The 20577-nt window shown below is 36.0% G+C and overlaps 1 protein-coding gene across 3 annotated transcripts in view; it reads right to left on the minus strand.

Annotated features, from left to right (window-relative positions):
• Nucleotides 1–20577, minus strand: part of ARMC8 (armadillo repeat containing 8) — a 137444-nt gene that overhangs the window by 81500 nt on the left and 35367 nt on the right. For all 3 annotated transcript variants that reach the window (XR_014308471.1, XM_082719347.1, XM_082719348.1), the window contains 5 exons: nucleotides 12453–12524; nucleotides 10473–10615; nucleotides 10271–10368; nucleotides 6587–6679; nucleotides 1467–1547 (listed from right to left, as the gene is read on the minus strand). Coding sequence is in view for 2 of the 3 variants with exons in the window: in XM_082719347.1 (XP_082575473.1) it covers nucleotides 1467–1547; nucleotides 6587–6679; nucleotides 10271–10368; nucleotides 10473–10615; nucleotides 12453–12524 (487 nt within the window). In the remaining variant the exon portion in view is untranslated. The remainder of the gene's footprint in view (nucleotides 1–1466; nucleotides 1548–6586; nucleotides 6680–10270; nucleotides 10369–10472; nucleotides 10616–12452; nucleotides 12525–20577) is intronic.

Here is a 20577-nt window from a genome sequence, read left to right on the forward strand (position 1 = left end):
GTGACCATAACATGGGGTCAAACCCTTGACTACATACAATATACTTTACAACCCGCAGGAGCTTCTTTGAGAACAGTTATTTTTCATTCTTTCTGTTTAGTTCTCACCAGACTATCTAATCCTCACTTCCAAGCCTGAGTTTACAATATGATGTTCTTATGTGGGAACTCGAGATTGGTAGGATAGGTAGCTCAAAGTGTGAATTACTTCTGTCCGTCATCTCAGCAATGATCAGCAGCACAGCATGTGTACACCTAAAATATGGGAGCTAAAACTGCCAATGATACTCTGACAATGGAGCAAACCTTGGCTAAAGAATAATGTTACCAAAACCTTTTTCCTTTCACAATGTGTAACCTATTATAGTAGATAAGGAAGCTTGGTGCAGAAAAGAAAAGAAAAAAGGAGGGAGAACTGAGGGAATTTATGAAGCTAGAGGATGGAGAAGAGGAGAAACAGTAAATAGCCACCCCAGCAATTGTTTCTTGATGTGCCAATGCTGACTGGTTTCAGCCTCCATGTGGCACGGGGTAGAGGAAGCAGCTTTCAGTATATATTTCCTTCCCCCCTCCCTGTGGCTAATTCCAAGCTGACTCCATTCCCCATTCCTGTCCTTGTGAGTGCTTCACCAAGATCAAACTTTGGGTGTCTAAAGTAGGAAAACATAGATATTAGCAGGCTGCAATACAGAGCAGATTAGAATCAGTACACGAGGACAAACAACAAAAATGAGTACTTCTCTCAATGCTCTGTGTCAAAGTGCTGGCATACCAACTCTAATGTGACACAGTAAAGACAATCTGCTATAAGTTGCTAGTTGGACAACAATGAAATAACCAAATTTTTAACTTCATGCTTAATAATGTATCATGATGTTTTCTTATACATAAAAGACAATGAAGGAAATTTAATTAACAAGTCTAAAAACCTCTGACTTTTTAACTCAAAATACAAAACAGAACACATTTAAAAAAAAATTACAGCATCAGACAAAAATCTAACTTTTTATGAGACTTCACATTTTGAAATACCTAACACATTTTAAATGTTGATGTGTATGTAGGTATGTGTTCTAAATCTGAGTCACTGTGGCTAAGTCAGGTCTCAAATATGAAATCAAAGTATTTCCTGATATAGCAAGCCAGTGTTCCTATATACTTCAAGGAACCTCCTCCTCATGTGCAGCTTTGGCACTGACATCAGAGCAGAAGAGACTGTTAAAATCAATAGCAAATCAAACCACAACAATATTCTGAAAGAAAAAAAAAAATGGAAAGGCAAGGTAGCTTTTAAAATTCTTTAAAGAGGATTATATAGGTAAAACAATGCCCCACTTTATTAATAAAATGTTATTCTTGATCACAATATCTATCAAAGCAGTAAGATATGTGGGCCTCCATCTAGATCAAGACTCTAGGAACCAAAAATAACATAGAAGAATCTGGCCATAATTTTTAACATCTTACTTTGTAAGATACTGAGGTTAGTAGGTGAGCAATATTCTGAACTGCACCATGGTTAAATAAAATTGTTTGATGATCTGGACCCTGTAAGAAAAGAGAACATAACATTAAAAAGAGTAATGACTGATTCCAACAAAACATTTATTTAAGTGTAGGAAGTTCATTTACTACAAATTCTCACCTACACTTCTCTTGCATAAATCCATCCTAATAAAGCAAGGCAGACAAAGCGTTGCCATTTCTTATGTCACCCCAGTTCTGTAGAACTACCGCTTCCTTACCTTCCCCCCAAGGAATGAAAGGGACACAGAAGCTATCCTGGCACAGGCCCTTTGTAGTTCTTAAATAACACACCATCACAGCAACAGAACCACTGCGAATTCTGCATTTCATGTACACAACCCTACACTATGCTGCTAGAGAGAACAGCAGTCATTCTTACAACTTTAGACTGATGAACTAGTCAGAGGAACCCTAAAACTAATTAAGTGCAAGAACTGGATCAGAGCTTAACCTACCATCAGGGAAGTCTGAATTATGGATGGTGGAAAACACAACACTCCATACATAGAAGTGAATATGGTTTGGTTTCTGTTTCTATCTCGTTTCTCTTCTTAAGTTATCATTTCTGAGAGTAGGAAGGTAAAGAAATGGGAAAATTCAGGATTTTATTTTTCATCAGCTGTCTTCTAAGCAATTTATCGAAATCTTCAAAGTGACAGAAGCTAAAGGTTAATGCAAGGCTTTGAAATTGCCACAGTTTGTATATACTGATTTTTTTTTAAAAAAATTCTTCAATGTTTAAGTAATCTCTATAACACATGGTGGGGCTTGAACTTATAGCTCTGAGACCAAGAGTCGAATGCTCACCAACTGAGCTAGCCATATGCCCCTCCTAACACACTGATTTTATGTACCACCCACCCATTCAAATAATGAAGTGACAGCAAGGACAGGGATGCTATTTTATGCTTATCATTATTCAGAAGAGAAAAACACAGCACTGAAAGTCGGCTACCTATCTGGGTTCACCAAAGAAAACCAGCTGCTAGTCTAGGAAAAAAAAAACCTCTCAAATCAATTTTTCCAAGGCACTATTCAGCCAAGTAACAATGATCTTGAAGATGCCTCATTCTTTCCTGGATAAAAGTGGGGAGATCAGTATTCATAGTCCTGAATCACAAAACAGCCATATTCTATTTTATAGGTAGTAATTCCCCGAACATTTTATATACCATTAAAAGGCTCCTTTAAAAAACAAAAACACTTCAGCAATTTCTCTTACTAACTTCTAGTTTCTGATTTTTGATGCAAAATATTCCATACTCTACTCAGGCAACCCCCATTACATATATTAGGTAGATTCTAATGTTTCACTATTAAAAACAATGTTTTGTTGAACATTATTAAAGCCAACCCCACCTCAGTGGAAACTCTTAGAAGAGTATAAGGATAAATTCCTTGCATACCCCGCTTGGTATATGTATACTAACATATCCATCCAGAATAATGCAGGCTTGCTTTCAGAACAACTAAAGATACTGACATTCTCAAGGCACAGGATGGAAGTATGCTCTTTATCTTCCTACCTCATCTTCTTCCATGCTTCTGCAATTACAATTACAGGTACTAATTATTAGGTATTTGCTATGAGTTGGGCACTGCTCTAAATGCTTTACTTGAATTGTCTCATTTGAAACAGGAGTCTCCTGCTAATTCAGTATAAAGATAATGGTGGAGACTATAATGGAGAACCTAGAAAAAGAAGGGTTTCCTAAGAATCTGACTTATTTTTTTCTTACATAGTAACAAGAAGGTAACGAGAATAAATTGTGAAGATAAGCCTAAATTACACTAAATTATGCTGACATGTTAGCATACTAAGGTTTTTTTGTCTTCCATATAAATTTCAACATCGTAATTTAAATACTGGCAGTACTTAGAAGAATAGCTAGTAGATGAAGTACTGCCTCTACCCTTGCACCTCATGGCTCTTCCATCTCTGTATTTATCTCTGTTCCTCTGCTTTGAGGTGACCTGATATTAACAGACTGTCTTATATTCTTCAAGCCTTACATACATATACAAATATATAAGTATATCCTTTCTCCTATTTCAACACAAATGGCAGGATACTACATATATTTGTGCTATATGTACTATACATATACTATACATATTGCTCTGAACCTTTGATTCCTTTATAGTACTTCCCAGAAATCATTCACGAGTACCGAAAGAGCTTTATTTCTTTTTTGACCTTACTCCGCTGTATGGATAACCCATACGTTAGTACCCTATAGTTACACATTTAGATTGTTTACAATCTTTTACTATTACAAAATCACTTCAGTAAATACCCATCCACATACATCTTTTCTTTTTTTTGCATGCATCTTTTTTTAAGAGCTAGATCACTTATGGAATATCTGTACTGATGAAGTTATATTATGAAAAAGATCAAGCACGATGCAATTCATTTAACATAACTATTCCCTCTGCTTATAAGATATTGTAGTTTTTAATCCCTGAATTTCTTTGCCCCAGAGATTACAGGAAATAATTATAACAAAAGAAGCTCTTCCTTCTCCTCTCTGTGGTTGTACACAAGATTGTGTAAAAACAATTGCAAAGAATGGAATTGTTGGCTGAATCAACCAGAGTAAAGTTATCATTTGATTCTTACCAAGTCTCTCTTAGGTCTCTCCAAATTAACTCATATGGACATGGACTGGTGAGGCAACATCAACAGGGTGGGAAGCAAATAAGCCCTCAAGATTTTAAACTCTAAAGGACAGGTCTCAAAAGTTTGAGTAACCTGTTTAAGAGGTGGCAACAACTTAATATTACTAGCTTTTATTTTTTTTGCTCCTTAATACATCAGGGAGAGAATTTCTAAGGCATTATTAGGCATTATTAGGATTATACAGTTAAGTTCTAGGGGAGTCAAAAGTTATATGTCTATTTCTGACTGAGCAGGGTTTGGTACCCCTGACCCTCCCATTGTCCAAGGATCAACTGTATATGTAAAATTGTGAATGAGTCTGAAAATTCTATTATGAATCTTATTTTAAGCCTATATGTAAACTGAACAACATGAAAATAAAAGATTTTAATAGTTAATGACTATACAGAGATCATCAGATCTATTGTTTTTAAAGATTCATGCTAGTAAATCTGTAGAAAAAGTAATATTTATATTAGGCTATTGTCTTTGGGTTTATAAATCTATAATATTTCCTAAGGTTTAATTATATCTCAGAACACTTAAATTTGGTTGTTTAATTACAGTGGCAAAAGCTAATTACCAGGCTAAACAAAAGATGAGTTAAGGTGATTTTCTCTGATAATATCTTCAGTTCTGTTAGTGGCATGAGGATGCCTACAAATTCTTGCTCAGCATAAGATTCTCTCCAGCAAAAGAACTAATGATTTAATGGCTTTCTTTTATCCATGATTTCAGCTAAAAAAGCACTGAGAAATTTTAGATGAGCAAGCCTAAAGGGATTCAGAAGTTTCTGATGAGTAATTCTAAAAGCTATTTGGGTAACTTCTGAATGTAACATAATAATGTGACATGTAGTAATCATACCTCCAGGTCTAATTTTCAGTACCCCTTTGGGATTACTGTAACTATTAGATGCTGTGCTCTCAAGCACTTAGGTATAGATGCAGAAAGATTTCTAATGAGGTACAGGAGTTCTGGAGTATCCTCCTTTACCTATTTGCCAGGGCTGGGCTACTACAAGACTTAATTTTACTGTTGAAAAATTCTACACCCTATGAAGTTCAGCTCATTTTTAGCAAATAAATGGCAACAAAATTGTCATTTTCTCAAAGTCTTTCTTTGCCCACCTCAAAAGATTAAGGGAGTGTTTGACATCCCTGCACCTATGAGTTGACCTCCACACTGTCAAAGCAATCTGGGAAGAGAAATTCAAAGATTTTTGACAAAATCTTTAAATCCTAAATGTCTTAAATAGAACCAAATAGGCTGTGAAAGGCTACTAGGATTTGGGAGGGAAGGGTTAAACAAATTATTAAGGTACTTCTTCTGGAACCTAGTGATTTAAATTTTCATTTATTTGGGTAATTATTCTAAAATAATATACATGTATGATCTTCCTGGTTTCATATGTAGGTGGTTCACTTCTCTTTCCTTTATTTTCTACAGTTCCCCAAACTCCTTACTTCGTCTTATTACAAATATAGGTAGGTGAGTAATGCTGTCCTGAAAAATTTATAGTCATCAGAAGATAAACATGTGGTTAGAAATTGGCAAATGTGTAGAAATTATGAAAGATCTCAAATAAATAATCACCCATGGCTATCAAAAAACTATACTCCATATGTAAACTATGAAACAAAGCAGCACTCTTTAGTTTAGGTTGAGACCCTTTTAGGAACAGAAATTTCTCTCAACAGACAGCAGAGAAGCTGCTCTCATTTCACCTTATATGAGATCACTTAAAACAATTTCCAACAATGAGTGTGTGGGTAAACAGTTATGATCACACACTGCTGGTAGGAGTATAAAATGGTACAACCTCTATACAAGACAATATGTGGTAAGGTTACAAATGCACACATTCTTTGACTCAGCAATTTATTATAAAATATCTTACCCAAGATATTTTTGCAGCACTGTTTTATAATAATGCAAGACTGGAACAAGGCAAATGTCCAACAATAGAGAACTGGTTATACAAATTATTGTACATCTTTATAGTAAAAGATATAGTAATATATCTTATAGTAAAATACTATACAGCTGTTGGGGGAAAAAATGAGGGGGCCTCTTATGTACTGATATGGAATAGCTTTCAAGATGTGTTAAATGAAAAATACAAAGTATTTGTATATGTATATGTATGGGATGTATATGTATGTATATGTATGGAATGTATATGTATGGAAGCTACCATTTGTGTCCAAAAAGGGGAAGGGTAAAGGGATATATATATAGGTCTGCTTATATATAAAAATAGGGGAGAGGGGAGAATATACAAAGGTCTGCATAATTATATATTACAGGTTATCTCTGGGAAGATACACAAAGAAGGCACATCTGCTGGGGGCATAGATGATTTTACATTACAGAGAACATTTATTCTGGTTCTTACTTTACAGCAGTGTGAGAAGATCTGACAGATGTACTCCTGTGTGTAGCGGGACCTGCTAAGTAGCGCCATGAGGTGTGGTATCACTGTGGCATCCTGGAGTCGAAGGAAAAGAGCACAGCAACAAGGAACTTAGACACTGCGAATACATGTAACTATTTCCATGAGCAGGCACATATGCAAGCTTCTTAATCACAGTAAATTAACAGTCTTTAAGGAACACAGCAAAACAAAAAAGAGAATCACCAAATTGTTTAGGTAAAGGATGAGAGGCTTCAATATTCATCCTCAACAACAAAATATAAGAATGGGAAATTCTCAATTTCTCCCACATAAACAGCCTATATCCTCACAATAAGACAAAAACTATTTCAAAAGACATGACCGGGACGCCTGGGTGGCTCAGTTGGTTGGGCGACTGCCTTCGGCTTAGGTCATGATCTCGGAGTCCCGGGATCAAGTCCCGCATCGGGCTCCCAGCTCCGCGGGGAGTCTGCTTCTCTCTCTGCCCTTCTCCTCACTCATGCCTTCTCCCCCTGTCTCTCTCTCAAATAAATAAATAAAATCTTTAAAAAAAAAAAAAAAAAGACATGACAGAAATCTGTTCTGAAACCAAAATGTGAGCTAATGAGATATACAATAACGAATAGCCTGTAAGGAGAAATTATAGTATAAAAATAAAACTTGACAGTTTTGATTTCTGAGATGTTACGGTAAGTATCAGTTACTAGTAAGAATCACAATGACTGTAGTTAGCTAATTTCAATCTTCACAAGACAATTTGTAAAATATCAACTCCTCACTTAGAGCACATTCTCTGCCTACTGCTGACACTTAGCAATATAAAGTTGGTGCAGTAGACAAGAGGACAATCTGCCCAATCTGCTGCAGGGCGGGCTCTCCAAGAATCCTCTTCTTCTTAGGGTGCAAAGGGAATTAAAAGCTGAAAGGGTATTTGGTCTGAACCACAGAAGGAAAAGGAGACTTAGCTCAAGCCTCCCAGTCAATGCTGTCATAGTCCTAAAGCTGTACTTCTCAAATATGAATGTATATGCAAATTCCCAGGAGATAGTCATCGGGTACAGATTCTGATTCCATAGATTTGGAGTAGGATCTAAGCTCCCAGGTAAGGCTGCTGCTGCTGGTCCATAGACCACACTTTGACAAAAGACAACAGAAGGAAGGAAGGTAACTTAAGAGTACTACTGTTGGGATGAACAAGATACGGGGTTTCCTTAGAAAGAAAAGAATGCCCCAAATCCTTAAAAGGCTAAGTGAAAAAAACAAAAGGCAATTGATTCCCTCTAAGCAGAATCTTTCCCTTTGCTTATTAGTATAACCCTTTTGTGTTATCACAAGCAGTTTAAAAACAAATGAAAAATTTAGAAAACCCCAAAGAAGTCAGGTACTAAATGTGTAGAAAGAAACGGAAGAGAGAAGATGAGAATGTTAAGTACATTTCTATTTCATGGAGGAGGGAGGGGAAACAGTGATTCCATTGGCAGAAAACAGGGAAGCAAGTAGCAGCTAAGAAAGAACAGGCAATCAAAAGATGATATGAAAGCTTCTATTAAGCTCCTGAACTTACTCCCACCTCCTTTCTTTCCTCCATTGCTCTCTCATCTCTTGGTTTTCCTATAATAACAGCTTCATCCCGTTTCTTCACACCTGCCCCCTTTCTGCCAATTGTCTTATATAGATCTACGATTTATAGTTCATTAAATAACAGTTACATAATTTGCCCAAAGTCACCCAATTGATAAACGGGATTTCAAACTAGACATCCTACCTTCTTCTAAGCAAACTGCCCTGTTTTCAGTTTAGTATCTAAGTTGCTATACCAGCTGGGTCTATACAAGCCAACTCACAGAGGGCAGTTAATAACATTAAAACATTACTCTCTGTCATCATTCCATCCAGCACTCTTCACAGATTCACAGATTCCAAACCTGAGGCATAAAACACTGTCACTGTGAAAGTCACTTAATGTCCCTGGGTCTAACAAAGTTAAGCTGGGTGGACTAGTTTTCCGAATTACGTACCATGAACCATTAGTGGGTCATAAAATCATTCTGAAGAGCAAGGAGAAAGGAGTTAAAATGGCTGGCCAGGACCAGTTTCTCACTCACTGGGCTAGGGGTTGGAAAGAAACTTCTAGGGTAAAGAAGACGGGTGATTGGTTTAATCTCTTTGTAAACATCACAATATGACCTTCAGGGAAACAGACTGATATTTACTAGGAGGTGAGTCCTTCTCTGTATAAAGCTTGGAGAAGGAGTTCCCAGTTTAGGACTGCTTATAGTAAACCAGTGATCCATGGACCAACAGCCCCTGAATTATCTGGAAACTTGTTAGAAAAGCAAATTCTCAGGCTCTATTCCAGATGCACTGACTCAAAAAGTCTGGCAGAAGGCTCCAGCAATCTGTGCTTAATAAAGCCTCCAGCCAATCGTGGTCTGTGCTCAATTCTGAGAACTGTTGTAGTGAACAATACCAATTTACATGGCATGGCTCCCTGAAGAATACTGCACAAATCCCTAAGGTGTAAAATTGAGATATTTCATAATTTAGAGCCTCCCACTGTGTAAAGTGACCCATGAACCTCACTTACAGACTTTATGTACAATTATGGGCCAGAGGAGCATGTATCTGATGTGGGGAGGATGACTATGGAGCCTCATGACATGCCCGTCTCTCCCTGCTTCCATTGCCTATGCCTCCTGATTGCTTATGCTCTTGAAGTATTCGTAAAATGTGATTCCAGATAAGATCTCTGGCTTATATATGTTCTATATGACACTGTGATTCTCTGTGTTGGCTCACAGAATCACAACCAGCATTTTTCTAAAAATGAGAAAGCATAGACTAGAAACCAGAGGATATCACATTTATGGAATTGTTTTGTGAAGACTGTCTCAGGAATATTCTCTCTCTCTCTCTCTCTCTCTCACACACACACACACACACACACACACACACACAGTGTGACGATGGAAAATGTTTTTCTTATTGTGGACTGCAGATCAGGGAGTATGAAAAATACTGGCCTGAATAAAACTCATTAAGAAAGTCCAATGTATTCAATAGATTAAAGATCCCCTAGTAATCCCTAAGGTTTTTGAAAACTACTACATGACTCCAAAGATCTCTGGATTCTTTCACACATATTCTCTGATTCTAGCCTGGCAAGTAAGCCTCCTGCAAGCTGTTTTCTGGTTCACCTCTTCCGTTGAAATCAACAGTGATGTCTTCCTATAATTAACTATTCTGCCCACTGTCCTGTATCTTCTCTCTTACACAGATCTTTCCTAGAATGGCCTCCTTCCTCTCCACTTCTCTAAATCGTATCCATTATTCAAGATCCAGGTCAAATTCTCTGTAAAGCTTACTCTGCTGGATTTAATCTAAACTGAGTACATTAAATATACTGCCTTATTTGATATTAAGAGAGCAAAACGGGTCTTTTAAAAAATAGCTTATAAATTCCTCAAGGTCTGATACTATCTTTCACTTCTTTATAATACCTAGAACATTTGATACTTGCAAATTAGCAAGAACTGAAATACTTCTTGAGACTTTTCTGTAACATAGTTATGATGAATTTTGAGATGTTGAGTAAAGTAAAGGTAAAGTAAAGGTATGATATTAGTGAAATGTACTGGTGGTTCAAAAACTTCTAAAACTCACTGTATATAGAAGCTCCTCTGGAGTTACAGGACTGGTGAAGATGGTGCGCAGGCATCGGAGGCAAGCTTCAATGAACTTCAGGTCTGGAGACAGTAGTCCTATTAACAGAAAATGGAAGTGAGACTCATCCTTTCAGTCTGTATTTTAAACCCTGCAAACTGTTTCTAATTTTTACTTGTACAAAAATGACTTCCTTACATACCTTGCAGTAAGGCTGGGATAATATGGCAATCTAGAAGAGACTTGACATTGTTTTCAGTACCCATAGCAAGACTTCCCAATACCACTGCACATTCAGTTTTCAGCTCTGTACTTGAGGTTTCTTGCTGAAGCAAGTACAACAATCTAAAAAGAAGGACTTTGATAAACAGAGGAGACTAAAACAACTAAACAAAAGTAATTTAGCTAAAAGTAATGTGACAGAAAAATGCTACCAATATATCCCACATATTAAATGGTTTGTGAGCTAACAAAAGACTAGGAAATGATCATTTGTTTGTACCAACTATTCATTTAAAAAAGGAATATTTGGGGATGCCTGGGTGGCTCAGTTGGTTAAGCAGCTGCCTTCGGCTCAGGTCATGATCCCAGCGTCCTGGGATCGAGTCCCACATCGGGCTACTTGCTCAGCGGGGAGCCTGCTTCTCCCTCTGCTTCTGCCTGCCATTCTGTCTGCCTGTGCTCTCTCTCTCTGATAAATAAATAAAATCTTTAAAAAAAAAAAAGAAAGGAATATTTGGGTAAAAAATCAAAAGAGATTTTCTTTATTTTGAGCAAAAGCACTATATATATATATATATATATATATATATATATATATATCTCAGAGTTTATCAGAACTATTAATCTGAAAGTTGTCTACAAGTAGACAAAGCAGCCCCAAAGTCAATTCATGTTATCTGCTGCTCCAGGATATGAAGACTCAGAATATTCAATGCCAACCATTGTCAGATCTTAAATTCAGACTAGCACGGGACCTGCACTATCCAGAGGTATGGTTCAGAAATCACAGAGGCTTAGCCTAGAGGGAACGTTCAGAGTCCTTGCGCAGCTCTTTCAAGCAAGGGAAACTTGTCATTCTCCAATTTTCCCATTTGGGGAATCAGGAGATCCTCGCATTTCTATTCCAGCCCTGCCTGCCGAGCAACTAATTCCCACACTCTAATCATCCACCACTTATGATTACCTCCTTTATGTTTTAAGGTAGAACGCTCATGTGCCTTAAAGTACATTTATACACAGTGAACACTTATCCCCTAAGAAACGCTACTGAGAGCTTTATGGTTACCAAAGTATATATTTGAGATCAGTTACAATAAAAATAATAAGATCATCAATACTGTATCAGAAAACAAAAATGAAAAAAGAGAAAAACCAAAACATTAAAAAACAGCAACTGCACATAAAACTTAATTCTGAGAAGCAAAGGCAAAGAGAAAGTTATACAACCATCACTGTCTACCAGAAAAAAATTTAGATCATCAGAAAAAAGATCAAGCTTTCCAAGTTAAAAAAAAGCAAATTCTAAAAATTAGAAATTAAAAAAAGAAAGTCAGGATTAAAAACCAAGCAGGATTTTTTTTTTTAATTAAAAAAAGGTTTTGAGAATGCTAAGAAATTATTATCCAGTCATACAAAACTGCCAAAGCCGGAATGCTGGGTGGCTCAGTCGGTTAAGTGTCTGCCTCTGGCTCAGGTTCAGGTCACGATCCTCACTTCCTGGGATTGAGTCCCACATCGGTCTCCTTACTCAAGAGGGAGTCTGCTTCTCGCCCTCCCTGCCACTCGCCCTGCTGTGCGTGCTCTCTCTGACAAATAAATAAAATCTTAAAAAATAAAAATAAAAACAAAACAAAGCAAAAAAACCTGCCAAGGCTCTGAGGAAATAAAGAATCAGGCTGGTGTATATTGTCTATCTATCCAACACATCCTTTTATTGCAGGGCCAATGATCTTCCTGAATTTCCAAAAAGTATTAATACATTTGCTTCATATTCCATTCTCTGATACTTAAAAATTTCTAAAGAGATGCTTCATATATTTCAAAGTATTTATTTTAAAAATTAGGAGGTTTTCAAAAAAAGGATAGACAATACAGAAAAAAGGTGGGCTTTACGGATGAGAATGAGAAATATACTAGAACTTAGTATGAATATCAGAAAAGGAATTGATAGCAAACATACCTTGGAACGGCTCCTAAAACAATGAGATTGGCTTTCTGCTTGTTGTTTCCAATTACAGCATTTTTCATGTCTCTGAATTCAGGGGAAGAGAAGAGAAGAGAGTAAAGTATGCTGAAACATGACAGAAAAATCAATAATCAATTCATTCCACTTTATTATGCAACATCTTGTATTAGCAAACATAGAAGTCCATGACCAAGTCAAATCCACCTGAGTACCAAAGAGAAGGAACAGAGACAGGTACTGGATGAGCCTGGGGCCTGTAAAACACCACAGTGTGGGAGTGGGGAAAGTGGGAGATACCCTAAGCACTTGTGAAAGACTTCCAATACAAAGCATGTTCTTTAGACAAGGCCCACACATTTTATCTGACCTTGTTTCAGGGATCATGACTTTGTTCCTTTGTTTCCTCTCTTTCTGAATTCTTTGAACTGAGTATTTCTTATGATTCTGTTTTATCTCCTTTATTGCCTTATTAGCTGTGCCTCTTTGCGTTTTGTTTTATTATTTTTTAGCAGTTGTTTTACAATTTATAATATGTATCTTTTAACTTATCACGGTAGTCTTCACAGAATAGCATCTCATTTCATTTGTATTTTAAGAGTCTTGCAAGCATATACTTCCATTTCCCCCATCAAGTCTTTGTGCTACTACTGTCATACATATTTTTCAATTGGTTAGAAATAACAATATACTGTTACTATTTTTTACTTAAGCAGCCAATTACCTTTTAAAGAGATTAAAGGAAGAAAAAATCTTTTATATTTCTCACATACTCACCAGTATTTTTCATTCTAGCTATACTCAGATCTTCATCAGGGGTAAAACTTATGGAATAAGAAAAGTATCTCTATGAATGGCCAGTTGTTCACAAACACTGATTGGTCCCAAAGGATAGGTGGAGAAAAAATATATGGCTCAAAATAAGCCTAGTACTACTAATAAAATGATTAATAAAAAATACCCTAATCGGTCAGTAGTGCTATCTTAATAAAAAACACTAGAACACTATGTGATTCTATACAGCAGTGGTTCTCAAAGTGGGGAAGAGAGCATTAAAGCCCCATTGGGACATTTCAGAAGTTTATAAGGGTGTCTGGAAATTTCTGGCCATAGTTTTACAATAAAGCATTTTTGTACAGTTAAAAAAAAAAACTTTATTTTTCAGTACTGCATCTGGCCCTGTAAATAAAAAGGAAATTATACTTTTTATTAGAAGTTATTTCATTTTGGAAAATCAGACCACCCAGCACAGGGGCCACTCCCAGTACTGGAATTATTGATACCAAACATTTACATATGGAAACATTAAAAAATACCTTTTTAAAAAGTTCTCCCATTATTAGCAAGGAAGGCATCATATTATTTTTGGAGTTATGCATGTGAGGAGTTATATTATTATAAATTTAATTTCAGTGGTCATTAAATATTTACAGGGGGGGAGTCAGGTCTGTGTTAAGACCATCACTATAGAGCCTCAAAGTTCTTAGCTCACACATTTCTTTCATATCCCAAAATAAGGTCCCCTACATTCCCAACCCAGCATCTCTTTTGACTCTTTTAGGTGGCCATGGTCTAATGTATACCAGATATTTTTTTGCCAACTTTGAAACTTAGGATCCTAAAAAATTCTGTAACTGGCAAACCATGATACTGTAGAAAAACAGCAGAAAACAGAAGGAGAAAAAGTTACTTTAAAAAATCAACTAAATGTTATAGTCAGTGTGTGTTTCCAATACCAATCAAATTCACTGGCATTAAAAACCGTGGTAAAACCTTAATTACTTTCTTCAATTATGGCAGAAAAATACTGTTATGATGTAGTGATGCATTGAAAGCTGATTCTTGCCACAAGTTTCTGAATGGCATTTTCACAAGTTTTGAGACAAAGACTATTGGCCTAGTCTTCCAGCAGCTCAGTGGAGCTGAGGGTAGGTCTATTTTTTTCAGGGCCTCATTTAGTTCTCTCTATAAACTATCACTCAGATCTTCCATATGGTTCACATGGGATAAGTATTAGTATTTCTTTCCTTTATGGGGATTTAGCTGAATGACGCTTACTATAAGGGTTTTAATCAAGTTCTCACAGACAACTATAAAATTATATGACATTAAAGCCGCATTCAGCAAAGCATAGTAGGTGAACTATACATCTAGGCTTCTAGATCTATACTTCTAGGATTCCTTATACAGACTTACTTCCTAATCATCAGCTTATAAACTCTATCTTAGCAGTATGACATTTATTTTCATCTTTCCTTCTCCGAATGTGTTCTGTCTATACTAATGCAGCACATCCATTTGTCTAGCAGCTATCTATTAAAAAAGAGTCTATTTTGTGCCAGGTGCCATTTTGGATGCTCTCTCTACTCTGGAGATCCCAACAGCAACATTTCGCCCAGATTTCTCTCCATTTCTTCCTTAACTAAGCAGAAATGAAGTGTCCCCACATTACCTTATAAACATACTCCAAATATCTGGAGCCATGCAAAAGTAAATGTTTTTATAGACAAAAACACACAAAACCCCCTCCAAAATCAATTTTCCAGTTCTCCTAATAGTTTGCAAAGAAGACACGAAGGAGGCAATTCGTAGTTATAAAGTAAATGCAGACTGAAGAGAATTAATAAAATGGACCAATGTCTAAAGGAGGTAATTCTTGCTGTGACTCTAATAAATAAAATATATCGCTACATAAGGAAGAAGAGATGTTAACACCAAGCAAATAAATTCTATTCAGTTGTTACTATACAGGGATACTAGGAGATCATTCCTATGAAACAGTTACAACTAAAAGAGATCATATTTATCACATATACCCATCTTTAGCAGATCTAAATATGGTATAGGATTCAATTTCGGAGCCAGCCAGAATGGAGCTATTCTCTCTCTCTCATTTCCTTATCCTTTCCTCCTCATACTTTTCCCTGGCTACCTTTACTCATCTTTCAGGTCCAGCCTTAGATAATTTCACTTATCTAAGGAATTTAGATCTAATTTCACTTCACTTCCAGGAAGCTTGCCCTGACAGCTACCAGGTCTGGGTGAGGTGTCCCAGTGGTGCTCTATGGTACTCTATCATAGCGCACACATTACTTTGTTAGGATAGAAGTCTGTTTCCTCTTGAGAGGCAAGAAAGCCAGGATGACCTGAAAATATCAGAGAACTTATTATTGATGGATCACAAAATGCACTATAAAGAAATCTGCACTTTTGTAAAATACAAACTCAAAACTATCATCCAAGATGGGGCACAACAAAATTATGCAAAACTTATATATTGCTTTGAAATTTACAAAGCATTCCTTATCCATTATGGTATGTAATCTTCATCACAACCTTGAGTAATATTAACCCTATTTTACCGATGAGGAAGCTAAGACTCAGATTTGGGGCTTTTCTCAGAGTTCCACATTAAATGACAGAGCCAGTTTCAATTCCTGTCTTTTATGCCAAGTGTTTTTTCCATTACCTCCAATATGTCAAGCATTCAGAACAAACTGATCGAAAAGAAGTGAGCTAACATATTGCCTTTTCCCTCCCATGTTTCAATTTTACACTTTACACAAAACAATAAAGCATTTCTAACTTTCAATTGAAGACATACTTTTCCCAGTAATCAAAAGAATATATCCCATATCAACCAGCTTTTAATGTTCGAGGGGGAAAATGCCCTCTTATATACTCCTGAAATTCAACAGTTAAGGTTTGAGCTCAACAATGTGTTAGGTTCTATGAAGGATATAAAAGCTCACATAATGGGTTGCTTGAAGAGTTTACAATCTCCTTGAGGAGATAAAAATAATACTAGCAATGTAAGGCAATGCTATATTATAAATCAAGTGCTTATATGGCTGAGATAAGTAAATGATTAGACAAGCTTAACAGGTTTTAAAGCAATGGTAGAACGAAATGAACCTTAGGAAATGGCCAGAATTTGGACAGTGAATGGAAAGGGCAAATGGAAAAGCCATTCATAGAAGACTGGAATGAATTTCCAATACTGGAAATAAATACATCATGTTTCTGGGGCAGGACCAGGAGCCTGGGTTGAAAAGAAGTGTCCCTTTAAGGTGGGAACATTTAGCAGAGCATAAAGAAAAGTGATGGTAAGAAGAGACAAACTAAAGGGGAAGAATAAAAGAGCAATCGTGTTTCCATCAGAAAAAGGATATGAAGGAAGCAGTGACTGAGCAAGATAAAATGAGTATCAGATGGATGGGAATGCAGAGAATATTAGAGTCAAGAGAGGCAATTAAATGGCTAATGCCCTTCCTCTGTGGTCCCAAGATTGCCCTGGGTTTAGGATTATCATAGCATTTACTAACCAAACCATAGTGGCCTATTTAGTAATCTAATTCCTTCATTAGACTTCTGGATGCTCCAGAGCAGTGACTACATTATTCATTCTTACATACTCCCCTCACATTACAATCCTTGGGACAATGTAGGCACTCAATAAATGTTTGTTGAAGGAATTATGCAATCCATCCAGGTATCTGGTCATGTAAGACTGACTAGGATGGCAGCCACAGGAATCACTAAGACAGATGACATTCTGAGGAAGCAGTTAATAAGACGATTTGATGGGTAAACGAAATGTGATATGATACATGTCTTGAGTGATTACTTCCAGTCTCACTTCCTGAAGGGAGAGAACACTAGGAAGCTTAGAAAATAAATCCCTTAACAAGACAAGGATCTATATTGATTTCGGATACAATGAATGATCTTTCAGGTAGGATAAAAATACCAGGTAGAAAAGCTTAGAAAGTAAGCCTTGGGGATACCCCGCTCTTGGAGGATGGGAAAAGCAGCCAATATTAAGATGTGACAAAAGAGAAATTGCCACAAAACATTCTCAGCTAAAATCTAGCTAGAAACTTTCATTTGTCCACTAATAAATGGACTCAACAGGCATCTAGTTTACACAGAGACTAATCTTTCTACCTCCTTTCTTTACTCTAAAAGAGATTAATTTTCAATGTAGAAGAAGTTCAGATATTAAACCAACATGTACAGTGGCTACCATAACTTATGTCTAAATGAGCATATTAGGATGGAGATCAAAACCAAAAGAGAAAGTTGAGGCACCTGAGGGCTAAGTTGTTTACACATCTGACTCTTCATTTCGGCTCAGGTCATGATCTCAGGGTTGTGGGATCGAGCCCTGTGTCAGGCTTCACACTGGGCATGAAGTCTGCTTAAGATTCTCTCCCTCCCTTTCCCTTTGCCCCTCCACCCACTTCTCTCCCTCTCTTAAAAAAAAAGAAAAGAAAAGAAAAATTAAAACCAAGACAGAAAGTAAACACTGCACTTTACAAGCAAAATAATAGGAAAAATTTTTTAAAAAACTGGGATCTAGACCTACTAGAGAAACAGTTTCAATCAGTCAAAACAGCATAAATTTTAAATGAAAACTTTATCTAAAACCAGAAAATTATCTTTAAGATCATGGAATGCTGGAGTCACAAGCTAAAGATCATTTTGAACCAGTATTACTTTTTACTTACCTGAGGAAGCTCCTGTTTGGAATATTGTACATTCAAACCTTGGTCTAATTGATGTGAAGTAGACAAAAAATACACTGGATACTGAAAACTACAATCTGAGTATAAAGTTTAACCTATTTCTGAAAACTCGCTGGTCCTAAGACATCCATAAAATGAGGAGAAAATATACATTTGTGGGTAGCTAGAATAAGGCAACATGGTAAACAACTTACAAAATTATCTGGACTTAGAAAATTACAAACATACTCACTGCTCTAAAATTAGGTATGCCTTTTTGGAGAATGTAACATTCAAACATCCAAGTATAATAAGCTTTCTGCTATCTAGCATGGTTAGGGAGTGAGATATGCTCATATTCTAATTAAAGTTACCATTGCCACGTGTGAACTTCCAACTGTAAAAGAATTAGATAATGGTTATCTATTATCCAAACCAAAGCCATTTTTAAGATAAGGCTTTGATCCAGGAGGCATTTGAGAAATTTATACTTAACTTCCCATTTCAAGTCAACTGAGGCACATACTATGCCCTACTATATATATAAATTGAAAAGAACTGAGAATTGATGATAATTTAGTTTTTTTTTTATAAACAAGTTACCCTGTTGTGTAGATTTTTGGAACATATGTATTGTTAGATACAGTTCTACTTTGTATAAATACTACCAAGCTCAGAAATCAGAATTCTATTTAAATCTTTGTTTTATCAATGTGGGATTACAAATCACCTTATATTTTCAAAAAATGACGAGTACAATGTAGGAATTGCATTAAAATAAATGCTAAAATATTTTAGAGCATATTGTTATTTTTAATACATGTAATCATTCCAAAGAGCATCAAAAATGTTATAATATGGCAGCATACAGTTAAATGTTCTACAAATATGACAAGATAGATATATACACACACTCGTATCCATACAAATATACAGCTGTTCTTGATGTTTGAAGTTAATACCACATACAAACAGCTTATCTATCTTTGTGTAAAACTGTCAATCTGATCTAATAATTTTTGGAAAAACTTGCCACCCTTTTAAACAGACTGAATTGTCTCAGAATACACAGTTTTAAACAAGACTCAGAGTTACTTCATTTCATTTGGGAAATGGTCATCTTTATTTATGTTTATCTGTAACACTCTTAAAAATAACCAATAGGATTATTTATTTTGAATTATTCTAAAAATTATCCTTTAACTTAAAATTTCTCAAAACCCAAAGCTTTTGTTTTATGAAAGCTCATATTTTTAGTTCATGTAAGAGAAATGGAATCTGTCTATATTCTACTACCAAAATAAACTTACATCATCGGTACATTAAAATACTTCAGAAAATAATTTTTAGAAGTGGATACTTGGTGAAAATCTCCCAACAATTCTAAAGTACCCTCAAGAGCCTGGCTGAGTTTACCAAAAGATCCAGTCTAGTTTCCCAGTTCTATTCCACTTGGAAACTACAAAGCCAGCCACATTAACTTGTATCATCTTTTGCCCTTCAACACAGGGCCACATAGGGATATCTGCAGATCTTTTCCTGGAGAATCACTAATGTAAAAACCAGATGAGGTGCTTTAATTTATTAAATATGTTTAAAAAAACAACAACAACACAGTATTAAGCAGCTTGGACTTTACATAAACAGTTGAAGAGTTATTCCTTCTTAACTAGGAGGTTTAACAGGATTGAGCTAACTTCACCAGGACTGAGTAACTTCACCAAAAAATATCCTGTAACTGTTTAAGGTAATATACAGATCTCCATGCTAGAGGAAGCTCAGAATTGCAATGCAGTGTAGTTTATTTGATATAGCTACTCTGTTTCAGTTGCAAAGGCTATAATTTATAACCTACACAATGGACCTATCTTATTCCTACCTAATGATTTTTAATTTGAAACTTTGCTCTTTTAGGATCTGATTCTGTATTCAAACCTTTGATACAATAGGATCATTTAAATTTATACCAAATAATGTACTACTAACAAAACAGTTATTTCTCAAGAACTCCTCATTCTTCAACAATTAAAATTAAGCACTTCTGTTGCTTAGCAGTATTTTTCAGTAAGGGCACATTCACTTACGTAAAATGGTCCTTTATGACATGGGTTAGCTACAAAGAAGCTCCCTATATGTATGGGTAGGACTATGGCCCTAACACGCTGAGGAGATTACAGATCATGATGAGAAGTCCTTACTTGCCTTTAATTTCTTCAATTTTGTTTTTCCTGCTGCTATGTTTTATATGTTCACAATCCTTATTAAGCAAAATCAAATTATAGTTAGAAAAATGATAAAGTTCTGTTGTTTCATACCTAAACCTAGTTGTCAATTTTTAAATGTCTTTCCAATGGGATATTTTGGACTCAAAGCTGATTACATCAACTTCTATCTTCTCCCTCAAAGTTAGTATGGTACCTTTGGTTGTTTATACTCTGTGGCTACTTCACTTCTACCTACCTATTTTGGTCTAGTAATGGTCTTTGTAGGACTCAATGGTGTCTGTGTGATGTGTGTAAAAGAGGAAAACTGGTCAACTCTCTTATCCTAAACCTCATTTTGGTTCCTCCTTTCTGCTATCAATACTGTAGTATTCTAGTACTAGACAAGGTTAC

Source organism: Mustela nivalis (assembly GCF_964662115.1).
Source record: "Mustela nivalis genome assembly, chromosome: 1".
Lineage (NCBI taxonomy): Eukaryota > Metazoa > Chordata > Mammalia > Carnivora > Mustelidae > Mustela > Mustela nivalis.